General features: G+C 64.3%; 8 protein-coding genes across 8 annotated transcripts; 5 read left to right on the top strand and 3 right to left on the bottom strand.

Annotated features, from left to right (window-relative positions):
* Nucleotides 1–122: 122 nt before the first annotated feature.
* Nucleotides 123–2,691, top strand: AMSG_04065 (ATP-binding cassette transporter; the record flags this gene model as incomplete). The annotated part of the gene is made up of 3 exons (XM_013903860.1): nucleotides 123–1,010; nucleotides 1,184–1,627; nucleotides 1,651–2,691. 3 exons carry the CDS (start codon nucleotides 123–125, stop codon nucleotides 2,689–2,691), a joined length of 2,373 nt encoding a protein of 790 aa, XP_013759314.1.
* A 341-nt stretch (nucleotides 2,692–3,032) lies between these two features.
* On the top strand, nucleotides 3,033–3,783 carry AMSG_04064 (uncharacterized protein; the record flags this gene model as incomplete). The annotated part of the gene is made up of 2 exons (XM_013903859.1): nucleotides 3,033–3,721; nucleotides 3,774–3,783. The coding sequence occupies 2 exons, from the start codon at nucleotides 3,033–3,035 to the stop codon at nucleotides 3,781–3,783; spliced, it is 699 nt and encodes a 232-aa protein (XP_013759313.1).
* Nucleotides 3,784–3,807: 24 nt separating this feature from the next.
* On the bottom strand, nucleotides 3,808–6,026 carry AMSG_04063 (uncharacterized protein; the record flags this gene model as incomplete). Its single annotated transcript, XM_013903858.1, has 2 exons — nucleotides 3,808–5,871; nucleotides 5,910–6,026. The coding sequence occupies 2 exons, from the start codon at nucleotides 6,024–6,026 to the stop codon at nucleotides 3,808–3,810; spliced, it is 2,181 nt and encodes a 726-aa protein (XP_013759312.1).
* Nucleotides 6,027–7,108: 1,082 nt separating this feature from the next.
* AMSG_04062 (uncharacterized protein) lies at nucleotides 7,109–7,972 on the top strand (the record flags this gene model as incomplete). Its single annotated transcript, XM_013903857.1, has 1 exon — nucleotides 7,109–7,972. One exon carries the CDS (start codon nucleotides 7,109–7,111, stop codon nucleotides 7,970–7,972), a length of 864 nt encoding a protein of 287 aa, XP_013759311.1.
* A 1,274-nt stretch (nucleotides 7,973–9,246) lies between these two features.
* On the top strand, nucleotides 9,247–10,773 carry AMSG_04061 (uncharacterized protein; the record flags this gene model as incomplete). Its single annotated transcript, XM_013903856.1, has 1 exon — nucleotides 9,247–10,773. One exon carries the CDS (start codon nucleotides 9,247–9,249, stop codon nucleotides 10,771–10,773), a length of 1,527 nt encoding a protein of 508 aa, XP_013759310.1.
* Nucleotides 10,774–10,933: 160 nt separating this feature from the next.
* AMSG_04060 (asparaginyl-tRNA synthetase) lies at nucleotides 10,934–12,435 on the bottom strand. The gene has a single exon (XM_013903855.1). It carries the CDS (start codon nucleotides 12,417–12,419, stop codon nucleotides 10,944–10,946), a length of 1,476 nt encoding a protein of 491 aa, XP_013759309.1. The 5' UTR covers nucleotides 12,420–12,435; the 3' UTR covers nucleotides 10,934–10,943.
* A 248-nt stretch (nucleotides 12,436–12,683) lies between these two features.
* Nucleotides 12,684–16,083, bottom strand: AMSG_04059 (D-protein; the record flags this gene model as incomplete). The annotated part of the gene is made up of 3 exons (XM_013903854.1): nucleotides 15,922–16,083; nucleotides 13,064–15,645; nucleotides 12,684–12,983 (listed from the first exon to the last, which is right to left on the bottom strand). The coding sequence occupies exons 1-3, from the start codon at nucleotides 15,992–15,994 to the stop codon at nucleotides 12,684–12,686; spliced, it is 2,955 nt and encodes a 984-aa protein (XP_013759308.1). The 5' UTR covers nucleotides 15,995–16,083.
* On the top strand, nucleotides 15,879–18,089 carry AMSG_04058 (cation diffusion facilitator family protein). The gene is made up of 2 exons (XM_013903853.1): nucleotides 15,879–16,385; nucleotides 16,653–18,089. The coding sequence occupies exon 2, from the start codon at nucleotides 16,698–16,700 to the stop codon at nucleotides 17,658–17,660; it is 963 nt and encodes a 320-aa protein (XP_013759307.1). The 5' UTR covers nucleotides 15,879–16,385; nucleotides 16,653–16,697; the 3' UTR covers nucleotides 17,661–18,089.
* Nucleotides 18,090–18,195: the final 106 nt, after the last annotated feature.

The following is an 18,195-nucleotide window of genomic DNA, read 5'->3' as shown; positions in this document are numbered from 1 at the left end:
GACCGATCATGGCTGTCGCCACTCTTCCCCCCGCGCCCTCCGCCCCACCACCGCCGCCCCCCAACAAAGGTACTCACTCCTCCCCCTCCTCCCTCCCCCCTCCCCCCCTCACACATACTACCATGGAGTCGTTCAAGGAGGGTGTGGCTACGCGTGTGCAGCAGACGCGGTTGCTTCTCCGTAAGAACGCTATCCTCGCCAAGCGGAACCTCCGGTCGACAGTGGTGCAGGCCATTGTGCCTCTAGTCTTTGTTGTTCTTCTCTTTGTGCTCCAGTTTGCGCTGCAGGCGAATGCTCGGCTGGACAAGTTGCTCAAGGTGGAGAGGTCTCCTGATCGCATTCCCTTTCAGTCGTATCCGCGCTGTATTCTAGGCGATGCCAGTACTGGCCCGTGTCTCTCTCTCGTGTACACCTCCAACGAGGCCGTCATTGCTCCCGCCGTCGTCGCCCGCATCCAGTCCCGATTTAGCATTCCAAGCAGCGAAGTCCGCTCCTTTGCCTCACCGGATGCCATGGATGACTACCTCAACGTCAATCGCAACTCGACGCAGGGCGGGTACATCTTCAACGTGACCACTGATGCCGGGACCGGATTGCGGACTGTCGGCTACGCCATCCAGTACAACTACACCGAAACGACTTCGTTTGGCTTTCCCATCGACCCGACCGAGTACACGCTGCTGCCGATGCAGGCTGCTGTGGAGCGGGCGCTGATGGAGGAGCTGTCAGGCAACCCGGGGCTCGAGTACCGGGTCGACCTACTCCCGTTTGCGCACCCGGAACTCATCTCGTACGACGTGGTGGGCGAGCTCGGACCGGCATTCTTCTTTGCAGCGCTCATGTTCAACTTTGTCATCCAACTCGGGCGGGTAGTGGCCGAGAAGGAGGCCAAGCTTCGCGAGGGCATGAACATCATGGGCCTCAAGTCGTCGTCGTACTGGCTCTCGTGGCTGCTCTTCAACGCGGCGTCGAACCTGATCTCGGTCCTTGTCCTCGTCATTGCGGGCGCGGTGTTCCAGTTCAAGTTCTTCCTCGCCAACGACTTTGGCACCTACTTTTCCTCTTTCTCCTCTTCTCGCTCGCCATGGTCCCGCTTTCGTTTGTCCTCTCCACGCTTGTCTCCAACTCGCGGACGGCGACCTCGCTCGGCTTTGTCATCTTTCTGCTGGGCATCATTGTGCAGGGCTTCCAGCAACTGGTGTACGCCCCGTCGACCGCCCGGCTGTACAAGGTCCTCTTCTCATTCCTCCCCTTTGTGCTCCTCTCCAAGGGCATTGCCGACATCTCGGCGCAGTCGGACGACGCCGATGACAACGGCATGTCGTGGTCGGAGCGTAGCTCCAACGCCGACTTTGCGCTTGTCTCGGTCTACGAGTGGCTCATTGCAGACTTTTTCTTCTTTTGCTTCCTCACCTGGTACCTGGACAATGTGCTGCCGTCGGTTTACGGCGTCTCCCGCCCGTTCTACTTTCCGTTCACCCGCTCGTACTGGCGTGGTCTGCCTGTTGACGCCGGTGCAGCCACGGCCGCTGTTCGCGAGCGCGACGACTACTACGCCCGCCGCGATCCGACCGTCCGCGCCGAGTACGAGATGGCCCGCAACAAGACGTTCCCATCGTCGACTGCCGTCGCGCTCTTTGACTTGCAAAGACGTACTCGAAGCGCGGCGGATGCTGCTGGGTCCGCAAGCGCGAGTTCAAGGCCGTCGACGGCCTCTCGTTCCACGTTGAGGAAAACTCGCTTGTCGCCCTCCTCGGCCACAACGGCGCCGGCAAGTCGACAACCGTCCACATGCTGCAGGGCCTGTTTGCGCCTACCGGCGGCGACGCCCGCATCTTTGGCCACTCGATCGTGACCGGCATGGCCCAGATCCGTGCCGTCATGGGCGTCTGCCCCCAGCACGACATCCTCTGGGGCGAGCTCACCGGCCGTGAGCACCTCGAGCTCTACGCTGGGCTCAAGGGTGTGCCTCACGAAGACATTGCCGACGAGGTCGAGGCTCGCCTCGCCGACGTCGACCTCGTTGCCGCCGGAGACCTGCCATCGGGCGCGTACTCGGGCGGCATGCGCCGTCGCCTCTCGACGGCCATTGCCTTTGTCGCCGACCCGCGCATTGTTCTCCTCGACGAGCCGACAACCGGCATGGACCCGGTCTCGCGCCGCCAGGTCTGGAACCTCATCCAGGCCAAAAAGGCTGGGCGCGTCATCATCCTCACCACACACGCCATGGACGAGGCCGACGTCCTTGGTGACCGCATCGCCATCATGTCGGGCGGCCAGCTGTCCACCGCCGGCACCTCGCTCCGCCTCAAGAACCAGTTTGGCACCGGCTACCGCGTCACCCTCGTCACCCGCGCCGGCAAGCTCGGCGACATTGCTGAGTTTGTCCGCGACCGCCTGCCCGGTGTCGAGCTGGACGAGTCGGACGCGAGCGAGTCAGATGAGCCACCGGCCTCGGCCCGCGACGATGCCCAGCTCTCGTTTAAGATCCCGCGCAGCCAGCTCTCGCACATGTCGCGCTTCCTCAAGGCGCTGGAGAAGCGCAAGAAGTCGCTCGGCATCCACGACATCCAGCTGGCCATGGAGTCTCTGGAGGCTGTATTTCTCGAAGTTGCTCGCATCGACGAGGAGGGCAACGACGCCGGGATGGCCGACAGCTCGTCGTCGGGCGAGTCGGTCGAGTCGGCATGACCGCGGCCACGGCAGTACTCGCCACCCACGCTAGCAATAGCAAACACAGTGTGACGATGACGGCGGCGGCCGTGCCGGTCCTGGTGCTCACTGCGCCGCGTCGGCCTGCAGACGTCATGCCGGCATCGCGCGCACATGATGCCGTGACATAGCTCGAGTTGAGGTACGGCACCATCGTGACCTCGACCGTCACAGCCTCCCACACCTGGGTCTCCAGCACTCGCGAGAGGCAGTCTTGCCCGTCGATCCTGGCGGCGACGACATTGTGGCGCGCGACGCTTCCCGGCGCTCTGCAGCGCTTGGATGACCACCACCTCACCACACTTGCTCTTGCAGCAGGTATGGACGAGAGTGCGGAGAGTGCTGTGCGCAAGGTGTTCGACAGCAAGCCGTGGCAGTATGTGCTGGATGCCGCAAGTGCGGTGATCCGTGGTGGCGTCGCACGGACGTATGGCCTCCACAGCGCGACTGTGGCCGAGTTTGTGGCTGAGCTCCCTGACGAGGTTTGGGGGGACATGACACGCCAGGTGGCTGAGCAGACACTGTTGCATATCCGCCAAGTTTGCGTGGGCGTCGACGTCGACGACTTGACCGAGGTGTGTCCATGGCTGGCGCTTCGCCCGCCGGCCCGGCTCGACGTCCTTGCCCTTATTGGCCCGTGCGGCGCCATCGTCGACGCCGCGTCCGCGGTGGCCGCCGGCCTGTGGCACGGCGCGATGTCGAGCGCTGCGGCGGCGCCTCTTCTTGTTGCTGACACTCCGAGTACTGCCGAGGATGGCTCCGTGTGCCAGCCTTTTAACGTGGTGCCTGATGGCGGCGACGATGACAGCCGGCTCGCGTGCGGTCTCGCGCTGTACTCGCTGACGCTCACGCTCTACGCCGGGTACATGATGAGCGTGCTGCTGCACTACTCTTCACCAGGCTATGCGCCTGTCCCGGCAGAGCTGATCAAGTTGTATGGAGCGGCTGGAGATGCGCGCGACGGGTTGGCACCAGAGGCTGCGGCGCAGCTGGCGGCGCTCGAAGCCGAGTACGTGACACCGGCGATGGAGGCGAGCGCGGCGGCGGCGCTGGGCAACGAGCTTGGTGTAGAGGTGGAGCGCGTGCGTGCGCTGATCAAATAAACGAGTTGAGACTGCTGATGTCGTCAAACTCGACCATGAGCGCGTCGAGCGCCGCCAGCGCGTCGTTGGGCGCGCCGTCGACCGAGCTCGACTCGACGGTGGCGAGGGCAGCGTCGGCGTCGAGCGAGGCAAACGAGACAGCTGACTCTGCAGACGGCGCCCAGAGGGTGTGCGGCGATGAAGCGAGCTCGTTGCCCCAATCGTTGTCGACAAACGCGCTGTCGAGCGCGAGCTCCACACTCGGCTCCCAATTGACGTCGAGGCCCGCCGCTTCGTCGCCGCCGCTCTCACCGCGCCCCGAATCCGAGGTAGCCGAATCCTCACGGACCCGAGTCTCGATGAGCACGAGGACCGAGTCGAGCTCGGCCTCGGACATCGAGATCGGCTCGGGAATGGCAAGCTCCGGTTCGGAGGCACGCTGCGCCGAGGCAACCGCGCTTTGGTCGTGCCTTTGGGGGGCTGGTACCTGCAGGCCTTTGCCCAATAGCGGCGGCGGGCCGACCGAGTTGGCAGCGGACGGCCGTCCAGCCAAGTGGATCGACGACTGTCGGTCGCGACGAAACGCAACAGACGTCGAGGCTGTTGACGAAAGCTCCAGGGCCGGAGACGCAGCCCGCGCCGAGTCTGCAACGCCGCGGCCCATCATGGATGTCTTGCGGCCGGGCCGGAAAGCAACGACGACCGGCGGCGTGGACGACAGCGGCGACGCCTGAGTCTTGGGCTGCGGCTGCGACTTGGTCTTGGCCGGCTTGGCCGGCGGCGGCGCCTTGCCATGTGGGTTGCGATTGCGATCCGGCTTGGCTTTGGCGGCAGACGTAGCTGCCGCCCCGCCGACAGTGGCGCGAGCGGCAGCAGGCTTTGTGATAAACGCGCCGGTCCGCAGCAGCCTTGTCCGGATAGACGCCGGGAGCTGCGGTGACGGGGTCGTGTAGGAGAGCGGGAACATGCCCTCAACGCCGCTGCGGAGAGTGCCAAGGCCCCACCCATCATCAAACGACTCAAGGAGGACAATGGCGTCGCCTGGCGAGAAGGCAAGCTCGTCGCCAAGCGACGGACGGAAAGGAAAGACCGAGAAGACGACGACATCGACGGCTTCGTCGCGGTAGTCGGTGCTCGACTGGAGCGACATACGCTCGACAGCAGCAAGCGGGCCAGCCGAGAGCCGTGATCGCGGCGCGGACGACAGCGCCGGCCCCTGACCAGCGCGAGTCGGACTGCGGGCTGTAGCGGAGCTTGCACCAGCGCGCGAGTCGCCCATCAGCCGGGCGGCGCAGCCGAGGTAAAACTCGAGGGCAGCGGCAAGGCGATGGACGTCGGGGCCGTCACAGCGGCCGACGAGCTTGGCGTCGGAGCCAACGTCGATGGCAAACTTGTCGTTGCGGGTCTCGACGGCGCCGATGGCGAGAAGTGGGTAGGCCTCGAGCTGCTTGCGCGATCGCGACGAGTGGACGGTGATGCCGTTGCGCGAGACACCGAGGATGCGGGTGCGGAGGGTGGTGACGTTGACCACCGACTCGGTGGTGTAGTAGATGGAGACTGGGAAGAACTCGACGCCAAAGTCGGGCGAGTACATCATGGCCTTAACAAACTCGGCGCGCAGGGCGTCCGGCGACGTAGTGGCCTTGGAACGCTGCAGGTTGAAAACGACCGCCGGGTCGACATTGGCAGACTTTTTGCGGAGGTATGCCGGCGCAAGCGATGGCGAGGCGAGTGCGAGCTCGAGCGCAGCACGCCGGTCCGCGGTGAGGCTGTCGGTCGCCGCTAGCGGGGCGCGAAGCTGCAGCAGAATGGCCATGAGCTTGACGCCGATGATGGGCGAGACGACCCAGCGGGCAGAGATAAAGGCGGCTGTTGCTGCGGCAAACTCAACGCATATGTGCGACGCCGATGGCTGCTCGTTGACCAGGACGTCGTGATCGAGCCGCGATGACGTCCGCTGCGGCGGCGGATTGGGGACGAGCCGAGCGACGGTGCGGGCCGACATGGCTGCCAGCTCCGCCCGCGATGCCACAATCAGATCCAACGGCGGCGGCTCGGGAATGGCAAAGAAGCAGAACTCAAAGTAGCCCCTGCGCCGAAACTCGAGCGCAGCACCTCGCGGCGGTAAGCCTCTGCTGCTTCCGGAAGCGCCGTCATGACCGCCACCGCCACCGCCACCACCGCCGCCACCGCCACCACCGCCACCACCGCCACCACCGCCACCACCGCCATCACTGGCTGTCAATACGCCTTCGACCGCCAGAGTACGCGAGTCGATGAGCCAGCGAGCCTGTGGCAGATAGAGGATGCCATACTCGTGCGAGTCGGGCGGGGCTATGCCGAGCTTACCACATAGCCGCTCTATGAGACTCTCGACGGTCGTCTCACCTGCCGCCCGGAGGGTCTTGACCGCGTCAGCCACCTGTATGCGGACAGACAGGGTGGGGGGGGGGGGGGGGGGGTAGGGGGGGGGGTTCCGGTGGAGGGTCGTGGACGAGGAGGAACAGGAGAACAGAAGGACAGGAGAGGAATGGTTGCGGTTGCAGGTGAGGTCGAGGGGGGCGGGTGGGTGGGGCTGGTCGTGGCTGTACTTCCCATCTGTGCCGGGTCTGCCACGCCGTCCCGTCGACCGCCACCCCACTGTCTCCCCCCCCCCCTCCCCCCTCACATACACACAGCCCACATTAAGCATTGCCACTCACAGAGATGGCCGCCAGGCCCACATCACACTCACGACATGAACCGACACGACCTGATGTGATGTGGTGCGCTACCACACTACCACCAGGTTGATAGGCATTGATTTGCAAGCACGCGCTGCTTTCAAGCTCATCGCACACATCCATTCGCCATGAGGATGTGGTTGCCCAGCCGCGTCGCATGTCGCCCGCCGCCCGCCCGCCCGCCGCCCGCCCGCCCGCCGCGATCGCTAGATCTAGCGACAAGGAAGAGGACTACACATGGCAGATAGCCCGGTCTAGGCCAGTCTACTCAGTCGAGATGACTGGTCATGGTCGAGGAATGCGCAGAGGGCTTGATCAGTCCTACATGTCTGAGCATGAGACTGGTGATCGAGCTCGGCACCCACCACGGAGTCTGCCAAGCGCTGTGTCCGCCGACCACAACCATGCCCACGTCGCCCCCAGCACATAGCCACAGCCACAGGCGCAACCACTCCACTCTCACTTCCACAGCGAACAGACACAATAGCCATGGCAAAGGGCCGACACGGGCTGGGCTCGCGTGGCCGGGGTGGACGCGGCGGCGGGCGTGGCGGTGGACGAGGCCGTGGGGGCGGGAGGCGAGGCGGAGGCATGGCCATCCGCTACAACCATGCGCTGCCCAAGTTTCTGCAGGGCTCCGTCGCCCAGGCTCTTGGTAGCAAGGAGGACGAGAGCGTGCTAAAGGCACGCGCCGAGGCGCAGCGGCGGGAGGCGCGAGCCGCAGGTGGCGGAAGCGGCGGAAGAAGCGGAGGGCGCCATGCCGTCGTCGACTCGTCGTCGCTCGGGGCCCTGTTTGGCGCTGCCGGTGGAGCGCCGACGCCTCTTGGAGGCGTCGACAAGTTGGCGGCGGGCGGACCGCGGCAGGCGCGGGCGCGGACGGTGGTGCTCGATCCGACGGCGTCAGCAGCGTCGATGACGCGCGGGCCCAAGGCGCGCAAGGCGCAGGACCGCGAGGGCGCCCGGCCCGGGACCACCGCTGCATCGTCCAAGTACGCCACTCAAGGGCCAGCCGTTGCCAACCTCGATGAGCTTGTTGCCCAGGGCTACTCGCCCGCCGAGATTGCTGCCGTCGTCGCCGCCGCCGCCGGCGATGACTCGCCCGTCGGTGCCTCCACTGAGGATCGCCCGGCCGGACCCATTTCTGCCCAGGCGCGCGCTGTGCTCGAGGCGCGGTCTGCGCGGCGTGCATCAGCCTCGGCGCTGCCGTCGCCCGCCCCGCGACCTGCCCAAGACTCGGTCCTATCTGCCACGTCGAGCCGCAAACGCAAGCGAGTCAACGCCGTTGACCACGCCCGTGACCTGGCTGAGATGAGCGAGCCAACTACTGCCAATTCTCGCGATACCACTTGTCAGAGCGTCACGGGTGGGGCGAGCACGCGCAAGAAGCGCCGCAAGCGCAAGGCACCCCCGCCGGGCCATGCCGCACACCTACTGAGCTTTGACGACGGAGAGTAGTCATTACACAGATGATGCGGAGGATATCGTGAATTAGCCACGTGCACCAGCGCGTAACCAATTGAGTGAGTGTTGCCAATTGCCGTTTTCGGCATGTCGCCTCCGCAATTTTTGACTTCAATTGGCAGCCAAGCGACGTTGCACCTTCGGCGGGGTACACGACCCACGTCAAGCCGTGGTAGACTCAACTCGTTGCCTAGAGTAGCGCGTTGCAGTTGGGGAACTTCCCAACTCTCTGTACGTACCCTGGTTCCCTGTGCTCCTTGCCCCACCTCCCTACATAACCTTCCTTCACCTGCTTCCGCTCACCCGCCCAAGCCAACCTGAGCCAACGCCCCTTCTTCGCCGGCCCGAAACCCCCCCTTTTGCCCACCCCCCTTCCCCCGCCCGCTCTCCCCCTCCCCTTTTCCACCCGTCAAGCTCCGGTTCTTCCGCGCCCTGACCTTCCCTCCCTGTCCCCCCCCCCCCCCCCCCCTTCCTCGGCTTGTATTTTGGCTTGCCATGCTCGTGATGGCTCGCTCCAAGCCGCCTCCCGCCACCAGCTGTGACTGCGGGTAACTGGTTGCAGCCTTGTCTCGTTGTGTTGGTGAATATGTATATATATTCCGCCTTTCGCCCGCTGTCGCTTCCACTGCGTGGACAACGAGCTGTTGAGCCGTGGAAGGGGATGTGGAATGGCGTATAGGTGCAAGTCCAAGCAACGTGCAGCCCTGCCATCTCCGCTAATGTCTGCTTCAGCTCAATGCTCGCCACGTGCCCCCTATCATGGTCGGCGTGGCAGGGAGGGTCGCACCACTGCGGGGGAGGGGGGGCGTTGTAGGATGGGCTTCAATATTTTTTGACTCGCGCCCCCCCCCCCCTCCCCCCCGTCCTTCTTTCGCGTGTGCACTCGCCCTGCGTCCAAATTGGAGGGGAATGCATTGCCTGGCATGGATGTGAGTGCTTGGTTTGGGAGTTTTTCCCTTACATCTTTGCTTTGCTATGCTGCATGACGCGCCCACTGCGGCGAGGCTGGCGCGGGTGGGACACACTGACCTTTTTCTGTAGCCATCCAACTTGGCCATGATACTGTTCCTATCTGCCAACTCACCCTCACTTCCTTATCGGTGCGGCTCTTTATAGACGCGCCGAGTGGCTACTAATATTTTGCTTACCGTGCCGCGGAGGTCCTCGCTTGTGTTTTGTCGGTCGAGGCTCCTCCCTGTCGCGAACAGCATCCGAACACGTTCCCCAGTCTCACTTCGAGCTACTCCAGTCGCCTCGAGTGGGAGAGCATGTCTTCATCATCACTTGAAGACGAGTCGATCGCAAAGGTTGAGTGGGCCACGGCCGATGGCAAGCTGCAGATCCGGTTCGGAACCGGCATGCCTGGCGGAGGCACAACAACGAACGAGGTGCGGATGAGCTTGAGCGAAACGTCTGGCGAGCGCGGCCTGCAGTTCTCGAACCAGATCCGGCAGAGCGTCCGGTCGTCGGGTACTTTGCTTGACCGACTCGAGGTCCTTCGCTCGCGGGTAATATTCCCGTTCATTCACGTCCGCTCTTCTGAGCTGCCAAGAAAGGGTGTCAAGCGGCTGCTGGTGTGGCGGCTGGAGCACCCTGATAGCAATCCAGTGGAAAAGTGTGCCCGCTGCCCGCCGCTTGCGCTGCTCCTCTTCCGACACCAGTTCCGCAAAGGCGGGCAGGAGGTGCGCCATCTCGGCCATCCGGTTGGCGCATGGGACAACGGCCTGCCTGCCCGAGTGGCCGAGCTGGCGTCGGACGCAGTCCTGCCCGGCGACGAGACATCCGAGGGCCAGTCGATTGAGGGCGCAGGCAAGGCCGAAGCTGTCTTTTCCCACTACGTTGGGAAGGATATCGCTTTTCCCGCCGTGGTCTTTGGCTCGTGCCTCGGACGGTCGGTTCGCGCCTTTGCGGCGTCGATTCAGTGCAACTCGCACTTTCACTCTAACCTGCCGTTTGTCCTCCGTGTTGGCTATGTCGACGTCGACATGAAGACGTGTGCCGTCGTTGGACACTCGTATGTCGACCTCGCGCCGATCTTCTCGGTCTCCAAGTTTGAACGCGACAAGGTCCGCTCGCGCAAGCGCAAGCGGTCAGCCGCCAAGCCGTCGCCGACTGTGTCCGCTCTGGGAAGCAGCGAGGGCGGCTCATCAACGTCGTCGAACCCGTCGTCGGAGAACTCGCACGAGAGCAAGCGCTCACGGCTGCTGCTGGAAAAGGAGCTGGCCCATCTGCGCAATGTTGTCCAGTACCAGGACGGCGTCATCAAGTACCTCTCGATGAACAACCCGTCGTACCCGCAACCGCCGCCGACTAGCTTGAGCCTCGGCATGTCGTCGGTCGGAGCGATGTCGTCGTTCGGCGGACCCTCCGCAGGTGGGCCTATGCTCACCGGTAGCTCGGCGCTCATGCAGCAGCAGGTGTCGACGATGTACCCGCAGCAGCCGCACGTCGGGAAGGCGAGCTCGTCGATGCCGACACCCGCCGCCATTTCCTCCGGCACGTTTGCCGGTGGCGAGCCTCATGACCTCGCATCCGACAATGGTGATAATGGCGACGGCGGCGACAACCTTGCTGTCAACGACAGCTTCGCGCAGCTGCAGCAAGTCCAGCAGCGCATCCAGCAGATGCAGCAAATGCAGCAATTGGCGCAAGCTCAGCAGATTCAGCAGCTGCAGCAGCAGCAGAGCCAGCAGCTCGCCCGCAACCAGCAGCTCCAGCTCCAGCTCCAGCAGCAGCAGCTGGGTCTCTCCATGATGCCGCGGCCGCCGTACCAACACCATCCAGGTGGCCGTTAGCTGGCAGCTTTGCTTGTACACGCACGTATTTATTCCCTGTGCGTAAGCTGGCTGTCGGTCGATGTGCATGTAAATGGTGAACACAGCAGTTGAGCAGTGTCAGTGTGGTGAGGGGTTCGGGGTGGGTGGGTGGTGGGGGTAAGGCATGGCGGCTCGTGCGGCTCGGTGCGCTACACTGGATGCGAGGCAAAGTATGCCGGGCCACGAGGAAAGGCAACAACGTCGCGGATCGACGGCGTCCGAGTCACGTACTGCAGCAGCCGGTCAAAGCCGAGGCCAAAGCCACCGTGCGGCGCCGAGCCAAACCGCCGCAGATCGAGGTACCACTCGTACAGCGCAGGATCCATGCTCTTGGCAACCATGGCCCGCTCGAGAAGCTCTGCGTTGTCCTCGCGCATCGAGCCGCCCATCACCTCGCCGACGTCCGGAAGAAGGAGGTCAAAGGCGGCAACGGTGTCGCCGTCGGCGGAAATGCCTGGCTTCCGCGGGTTGGCCTTCATGTAGAACGGCTTGATCGACGCCGGGTAGTTGACGATGAACGTAGGGCGGCCCGGGTTGAGCCGCGCCACCACAAACTGCTCGTGCTCGGTCGAAAGGTCCATGCCCCACACCGGCTCCTGCGCAAACTTGGCAGCGCCGGCCTCGACCGCCGCCCGCAGCTCGGCAATGGCGTCAGTGTACTCGATGGCGGCCCACGGCGCGCCCGGCGTGACCAACCGCGACAGCCGCAGCTCAAAGTCCGGATCGAGCAGGCTCAGGTCTGCCGCCGCCCGCGCGTCGTCGAGCACCTCGCCCACCGCCGCAGTGACCAGTGTTGTTGCCGCGTGCAGCAGTGTGTCCAGCGAGTCGATAAAGTACAACTCTGGCTCAAGCATCCAGAACTCGGCAAGATGCCGCGAGGTGTTCGAGTTCTCTGCCCGGAACGTCGGGCCAAAGGTGTACACATTGCCGAGGCCCGAGCCGAGCGCCTCGGCCTCGAGCTGGCCCGAGACCGAGAGAAAGGTCGGCGCGCCAAAGAAAGCTGCAGCGTCTCCAGGCGCTGTGCCCTCGGGCGCCACCGCAAAGCGCTCACCGGCGCCCTCGCAGTCGCCAGCGGTAATGACCGGGGTCTGGACCCGGATGCATCCCAGATGATCCTCGGCCGACACCTGCAGTGCCCGCGCCAGCCGCGACCGGACCCGCATCGTTGCCGCAAAGTGCGAGGTCCGCGCCCTAAGATGCGGGAGCGACCGCAGAAAGCCCTGCGAGTGGGCCTTCTTCTGCAGCGGGTAGCTCTTGCCGTGGCCAGAGTCGGCCGTCGGCGAGCCCGGCAGCGGAGCCAGCGACTTGGCCACAAGCTCGAACGCCTGCCCGCCGCCCTTGGAGCCAACCAGATCGCCCGACGCCCGCACTGCGTCTCCCACCTGCAGATTGTCCGGCAGATCCGCCGCCGCCTCGCCCTTGACCACCACCTGCAGCGGCTTGGACCACGTTCCGTCGTCGATCATAACAAAGGCAATGTGCTTCTGCCGCCGCACAGACTTGACCCAACCCGCCACATGCACTCCGCTCTGTCGCCCAGCCCCGCCTTCGCCCTCGCCGAGCGCCTCCTGCATCAGCGCGTTAATCGTCGTTGCCATCGTCAGCATAGGCGCCGCCGGCGGCATGCTTTGCGCCCGCAGGCTCGTCGCCAGTCCGCGGACGCCGGCTGAGCCCGCCCACAGCCCGCGCCCAAGTCTGCGCGTGCACAGGCCCGCGGCTGCTGTCCTCAGCATATGGGTATGTGATTGGAGGTGGAAGTGGGGTGGGGGGGGTGGGGTGGGGGAGAGTGGGGAGTGGGGTGGACCGGGACGGGCCGAGGGAGGGAGGAGGCTGGATTGGGCGAGTGTGACGGGCATTTCGATGTTGCTGTATTGCACTTGACCTCGAGGCTAGGTACGGGAGAGGTTGGCCATGGGAATGCCCGTGGCGTCGTGGTGGTTGTCGGCCGAGGCGGCCGAGGACGGCGGAGCGGCAATGGCCGGGGTATCGTGAAAGTCAGAGACAAGGTCGTTGACGCCAAAGCCTGCATCCGGGTCCATGTCGAGGCCGATGTCGTCAAGTGGGACACCGCCCTCTGCCCAGTCCGGATCGACGACCCAAGGGTCGTTCTCGTCGTGGTCGTCCTCAACGGTGGGGAAGACCTTGTCCGGGTTCCGCATCAGCATCTTGTAGCGGTAGCGGCGGTGGGCCTTGTTGAACGCCCACGTGCAGCCGATGGCGATGATGACCGAGACGATGAGGACGACAAGGAAGACAATGACAAAAAGACAACGCCAAACTCAACCTTGAGATCAAACGGCGAGCCGCGGATGTGGTCGCCGCCCTGGGTGACGCACAGCTTCTGGTCGCCAAAGTGGCCGAGGTGCTTGGCGGTGTACGAGACCGAGTACGAGCCGTCACCGTGGTCAAGGACCGAGGCGTCCGAGATGGCAGCCGAAGTCACGGTGAGGTTGAGCCCGCCAAAGGGCACGAGGTTGTTGTACGGATCGCGAGCCTGGACGAGGAAGAAGCCCTTCTTGCCGGCGACGACCGACTGGACGCCGGCGCCAAACGCGCGGGTGTCGCGAATCGACTGGACCGAGCCAACCTTGATGGTGACCGAGAACGGCGAGTCGACAATGGCGGTCGAGCCGACCTGAATATCGATGGCGTACTGACCAACGCGGGTCGCCGTGTACTCGGCCTCGTACAGGCCGGTAGCGGTGTTCTCTGAGACGGTGCCCGAGATGGACGACGAGCCCACGAGCGTCATGGTAAAGTCGACACCGGACTCGACCCGTGCGTTGCCGAATCGGTCGCGCGGTTGGATGTAGATGACGTTGCGCTCGGCGACTTTGCCGATGGAGGTCTCTCCAAACGCCGTCGACGAGGCGACGTCGAAAGCCGCCGGCTCGACCGTATGCGTATAACTTCCGACAAGCCCGGCGTCGTGCCCAGTCCGGACGGTGATCGCGTACGCACCAGCGGTCGTGGTTGTCGGGAACGTGACCTTGAGCAAAGTGCCCGGCCCAGAGCCAATGACCCCGGTGAGCGACACCCGCGGGTTGACAACGGCGACCGCAGTAAAGAGCTCTGGGTTGGTCACGTCGTTGCCGAACGCGTCGACGGCGGCAAAGTAAAAGACAATCGGCGTGCCGGCCACCGAAGTCGTCGCCGCCGGCGGCGTGATAAAGGTGTCTGCCGCTTCCGCCTCGGGCAGCGCCGGCGCAATCGTCAGCTCTGGCACGTCGGCAACCGGGACGTCGTTGAGAATAATGTGCAGCCTGTAGACCGAGGCGACAGTAGTGTTGAGCGCTGCCGTGTACCGCCCAAACGTCGTTGGGTCGGCATCAAAGGCCACAGGGACCGAGTACATGACTGCAGCGTTGTTCACGTCGGTGACCACAAGCGTCACGTTGTCGTTGTTGCCGGTGAGCGGCGGATCGAGGAACCGTGTCAGCCGCTCGATGCCGCACGAGGCCGAAGTCTGGATCTGGAACGGGACAACGGTGCCGGCCTCACCGGCCGTCGGCAGGCCGATGGCGCGCGTCGTCGCCGGCGACGACACGTCCTCAGCGTAGAGGTACGACACCGCAGCACGCGGCGCTGCAAGCAGGTGCGCCACGTTGCCGACGCTCACCTCAACACTCGACACCGAGTTCTCCACCACCGGAATGGCTGCCGGGCAGGTGACGCTAGTCGCCGACACGTACGTCGCCGGCGTGGTAACGCCGGCAAAGGCGCAGACGGCGCCAGGCCGAAACTCGCGCCCGACAACCGTCACCGTCTTTTGCGCGCACGTCTTGCCGCTGTTCGGGCTCGACGAGAGCACCTGTGGGCGGGTAAAGTACGTCAGCCCGTCGCCCGAAAGCGTGCCCGGGCGGACGGTGCCCGTGTGTCCACCAAAGACAAAGAGGTTGTGCATGGCGACGGCCGACGCGGTGCCGCCGCGTCCGGCACCGGAAGCCAGCGAGAACCAGGTCTTGGTCGGCGCAGTCACGTTGAGCACAGCAGTCTCGCCAAGGAGCGTGGTTCCGGTGTAGCCGCCATGGATGAGGAGCGAGGTTCCGTCGACGGTGCCAAAGGCAGCGCCGGCGCGCGGCGAAGGCGTGTTGGCCGTCGCCACAATCGACCACGTGTTGGTCTGCAGATCCAGCGCATACACCGTGTTCGAGTACGATGCCGTTCCGGTGTACGCGTGCCCGCCAAACACATACAGCACGTCGTCGACCACAATGCCTGCCGGCTCGGCCAGCGGTGGCGGGTTTGACGGCGACGGCAGAATCGGAAGCTCGGTAAACTGGCCTGACGAGACCTGGAACAAGTAGACCTTGTCGTTCTTGGCTGTCGCCGGCGTGTACCCACCGTAGATGACAAAGTACTCCGAATCGAGCGTATCCGGCGAGCGCGAGTCAACCCACGGCAGGACAAGGGCGCCAAACCGCGGATCAACAATGGTCCCGGTAGCCGACAGCGACGTCCACTTCTTGGTTACCAGGTTGTACTGCATGTACACGTTCGAAAAGGGCAGCATGTCGGCCGACGATGTCGCCGGCGTACACGCAGCCGACGAGCAGCCGGAAAACACGTACAGCAGGTGCGGCGAGGAGACCGACGCCACCATCGCATGCCCGTACCGTGGAGCAGGTGTAGCACCTGCGCCGCTGTACACTTCGAGCTGCCACTCTTGCGTCGCCGTCACAAACTTGTACATCAACGACGTCGTTGCATCATCGCTCTTCTTCCCGCCGAACATCACCACATCGCTGCCGTAGCGCACGGCCGCGGCCTTGCTCAATGCCGGCGGTTTGTCAGCTCCCACAGCACCCTCATTGACCCACGTGTTGACGTAGTCGGCAGCCACATTCGAGCCTGTGCAGGAGGAGACCCGAGGGAGGGCGGTGAGAGGGTGTGAAGGGGGAGGAGGGGACGAACATGCGGCGAAAAAAGGTCGCAGACGATCGATGGCGGGAGCGGGAGAAGGCCGGAGGGGATGGAGGAGAGGATGGATGGAGGGGACGGAGGGGAAGGGGGGGAGGAGGGGAAAGGCATGGAGAGGTAGGACGAAGGAGGGAGGGAGGGAGGGAGGGAGGGAGGGAGGGAGGGAGGGGGGAGGGAGGGGGCCGAAGGCGGAAGGACGGGGCGTACCGCAGCAGGCGCCGCAGAGGGCAGCCATGATGACAGCAGCGGCCAGGACTGCAGCAGGGGAACAGGCAGACATGACGGAAGGTGGCAAAGTGAGCAAGCCCCGGTGGTGATGAGGTACAGAGGGGTGCACTCCACAAAGATATGCTCACTAGATGCCTGAATGCAGTGAGGTGACGAGCTAGTGAGGGCGCTTGGACGAGAGTGAGGGCGCCGACGAGCTCTGGCTGGCTGGCTAGCTGCGGGTGGTGGGTGAGGAACTGAGTGGAGGGAGGGGGGGGATTTGCCTGCAGACGATGGTGAGTGACTGGCGCACGGCAGCCTTGGCGAGGGTCCACCACATCACCTTTGACTTGGCCCACGCAGCTCCAGGCTGTACACTTGACTGAATCAAGCAAACCTTCCTTGTTTGGGGGGAGGGGTTGCGGTTGTGGTACCAGGTTGTGCAGACTGAGCAAGTCGTAGGAGTAGGTATCGGGGCTGTGGAGGGGGGGTTGAGGGACGGACCAGGCGGCGCGGCAAGGCGGAAGAGCGTGCGTGCAAAGGCAGGCTCGGACAAAAGGCGGTGAAAAAGGACTGTTGTGGCTGATTTGATGGCAAGAGGGTGGGGAAGGGGATGGAAGGGGATGGAAGGGGGGTGGGAGGATTGGGGGGGGGGGGGGGGGGGGACGGGCGAGCTGCCTGCAACGTGCAAGGCAACTCACATGAGAGCCTCCTTGCTGCATCTCCAACAGCATCACGCACTTTCTTCCACCTCCACCCACCGGTGTCTCTCGGTCATGTCGTCGGGAACAGGCGGCTACGGGTTTACCACCGACGACGACGAACATGTGGCGCTGCTTGGTGGTGATCACGAGTCCGAGTCGGACATGGACTGGTCGATGACGGGCGAGCCGCTGACGGCGGCGATTCTGAACCCCGAGGCGGCGGCGGCGCTCAAGGCGGAACGGAGGGCTGAGCTGGAGGCGCTGCGGATGGACGACGAGGCGGTGAGGGCCATGCCGTCGCGGGTCTCGACCTTTTACAGGCAACAGAACGCATACATCGACTCGCTGCACGAGCTCGACGAGGTGACGCTCGGGCGGGGAGAGGGCTCGCCGTCGGGGCGAGCCGGCGCCGGGGTGGGAGGCGGAATGGGTGGTCGGCTCGGCGACGGCGATGGGTCCGACTCGGCGAGTGCCGTCGACGTCATCCGGCCGCGAAACGCAGTGATGACGACAAGCCCGCCGGCAACGCCGAGCGCGGTCCAGCTGGTGGTCCGCCTCTCGCTGGCTGTCAACGTGGTCCTCTTTGTGGCCAAGGTATTTGCCGCCGTCGCCTCGGGCTCGCTCGCAGTCTTTGCATCTGCCGTCGACTCGGCGCTGGACCTTGTCTCGGGCCTCATCATGTTTGTGACCGAGCGCGCCATCTCGCGCCGCGATCCGTACAAGTACCCGGTCGGGCGGCGCCGGCTCGAGCCGCTGGGTATCATCGTCTTTGCCTCGGTCATGGGAACTGCCGCCCTCCAGCTCATCCTCACCGGCGCCCTGCGGCTGCTCGACGGTGGCGCCGACATTTCGCTCTCGGCGTCGACCATCACCGTCCTTGGCTTCACCATTGTGGCCAAGCTCGGCCTCTTGCGCTCGCCAAGTTTGTGCAGCAAAGCCACGACTCGGACATGGTCGAGGCGCTGGCTACCGACCACATCACCGACGTCCTCACCAACACCTTTGGCACTCTCGCCGCCTTCATTTCGGCCATGACCGTCGCATGGTGGGTCGATCCGGTCTGCGGCATCGCCCTCGCCATGTGGATCATCCGCGTCTGGGCCTCGGCCGGCAAGGAGCAGCTGCTCAAGCTCACCGGCATGTCCGCACCCAACGACTTTCTCCGCAAACTCACCTACATGGCCGCCCAGCACCATCCCGACGCTCTCGTCGACACCGTCCGTGCCTACTACTTTGGCGTCTACTTTCTTGTCGAGATCGACCTCTGTCTCCCACCCAATACCCCGCTACACATCGCCCATGACATCGGCGAGTCGCTGCAGGACTCGGTCGAGGCTCTCGACGAAGTCGAACGCTGCTTCATCCATCTCGACACCGAGACCGACCACTCTCCCGAGCACAAGCGATTGTAGCACAAGCGATGGTAGCGCAAGCGATTGCAGTAAAATCTGTATGACTCTGCAACTGAGGGGCAAGGCAGCGCGTGCCATCGATGGTACAAGTAGAAGGGGGGGGGGGAGGGGTCGAGAAAGGCGAAACGTTCGAATGCCATCTGACAGACACTCGATAA

This window comes from Thecamonas trahens (genome assembly GCF_000142905.1).
Source record: "Thecamonas trahens ATCC 50062 unplaced genomic scaffold supercont1.16, whole genome shotgun sequence".
Lineage (NCBI taxonomy): Eukaryota > Apusomonadida > Apusomonadidae > Thecamonas > Thecamonas trahens.
Note: the sequence above shows the minus strand (reverse complement) of the source record. Positions and strands in the feature narration are given on the sequence as shown.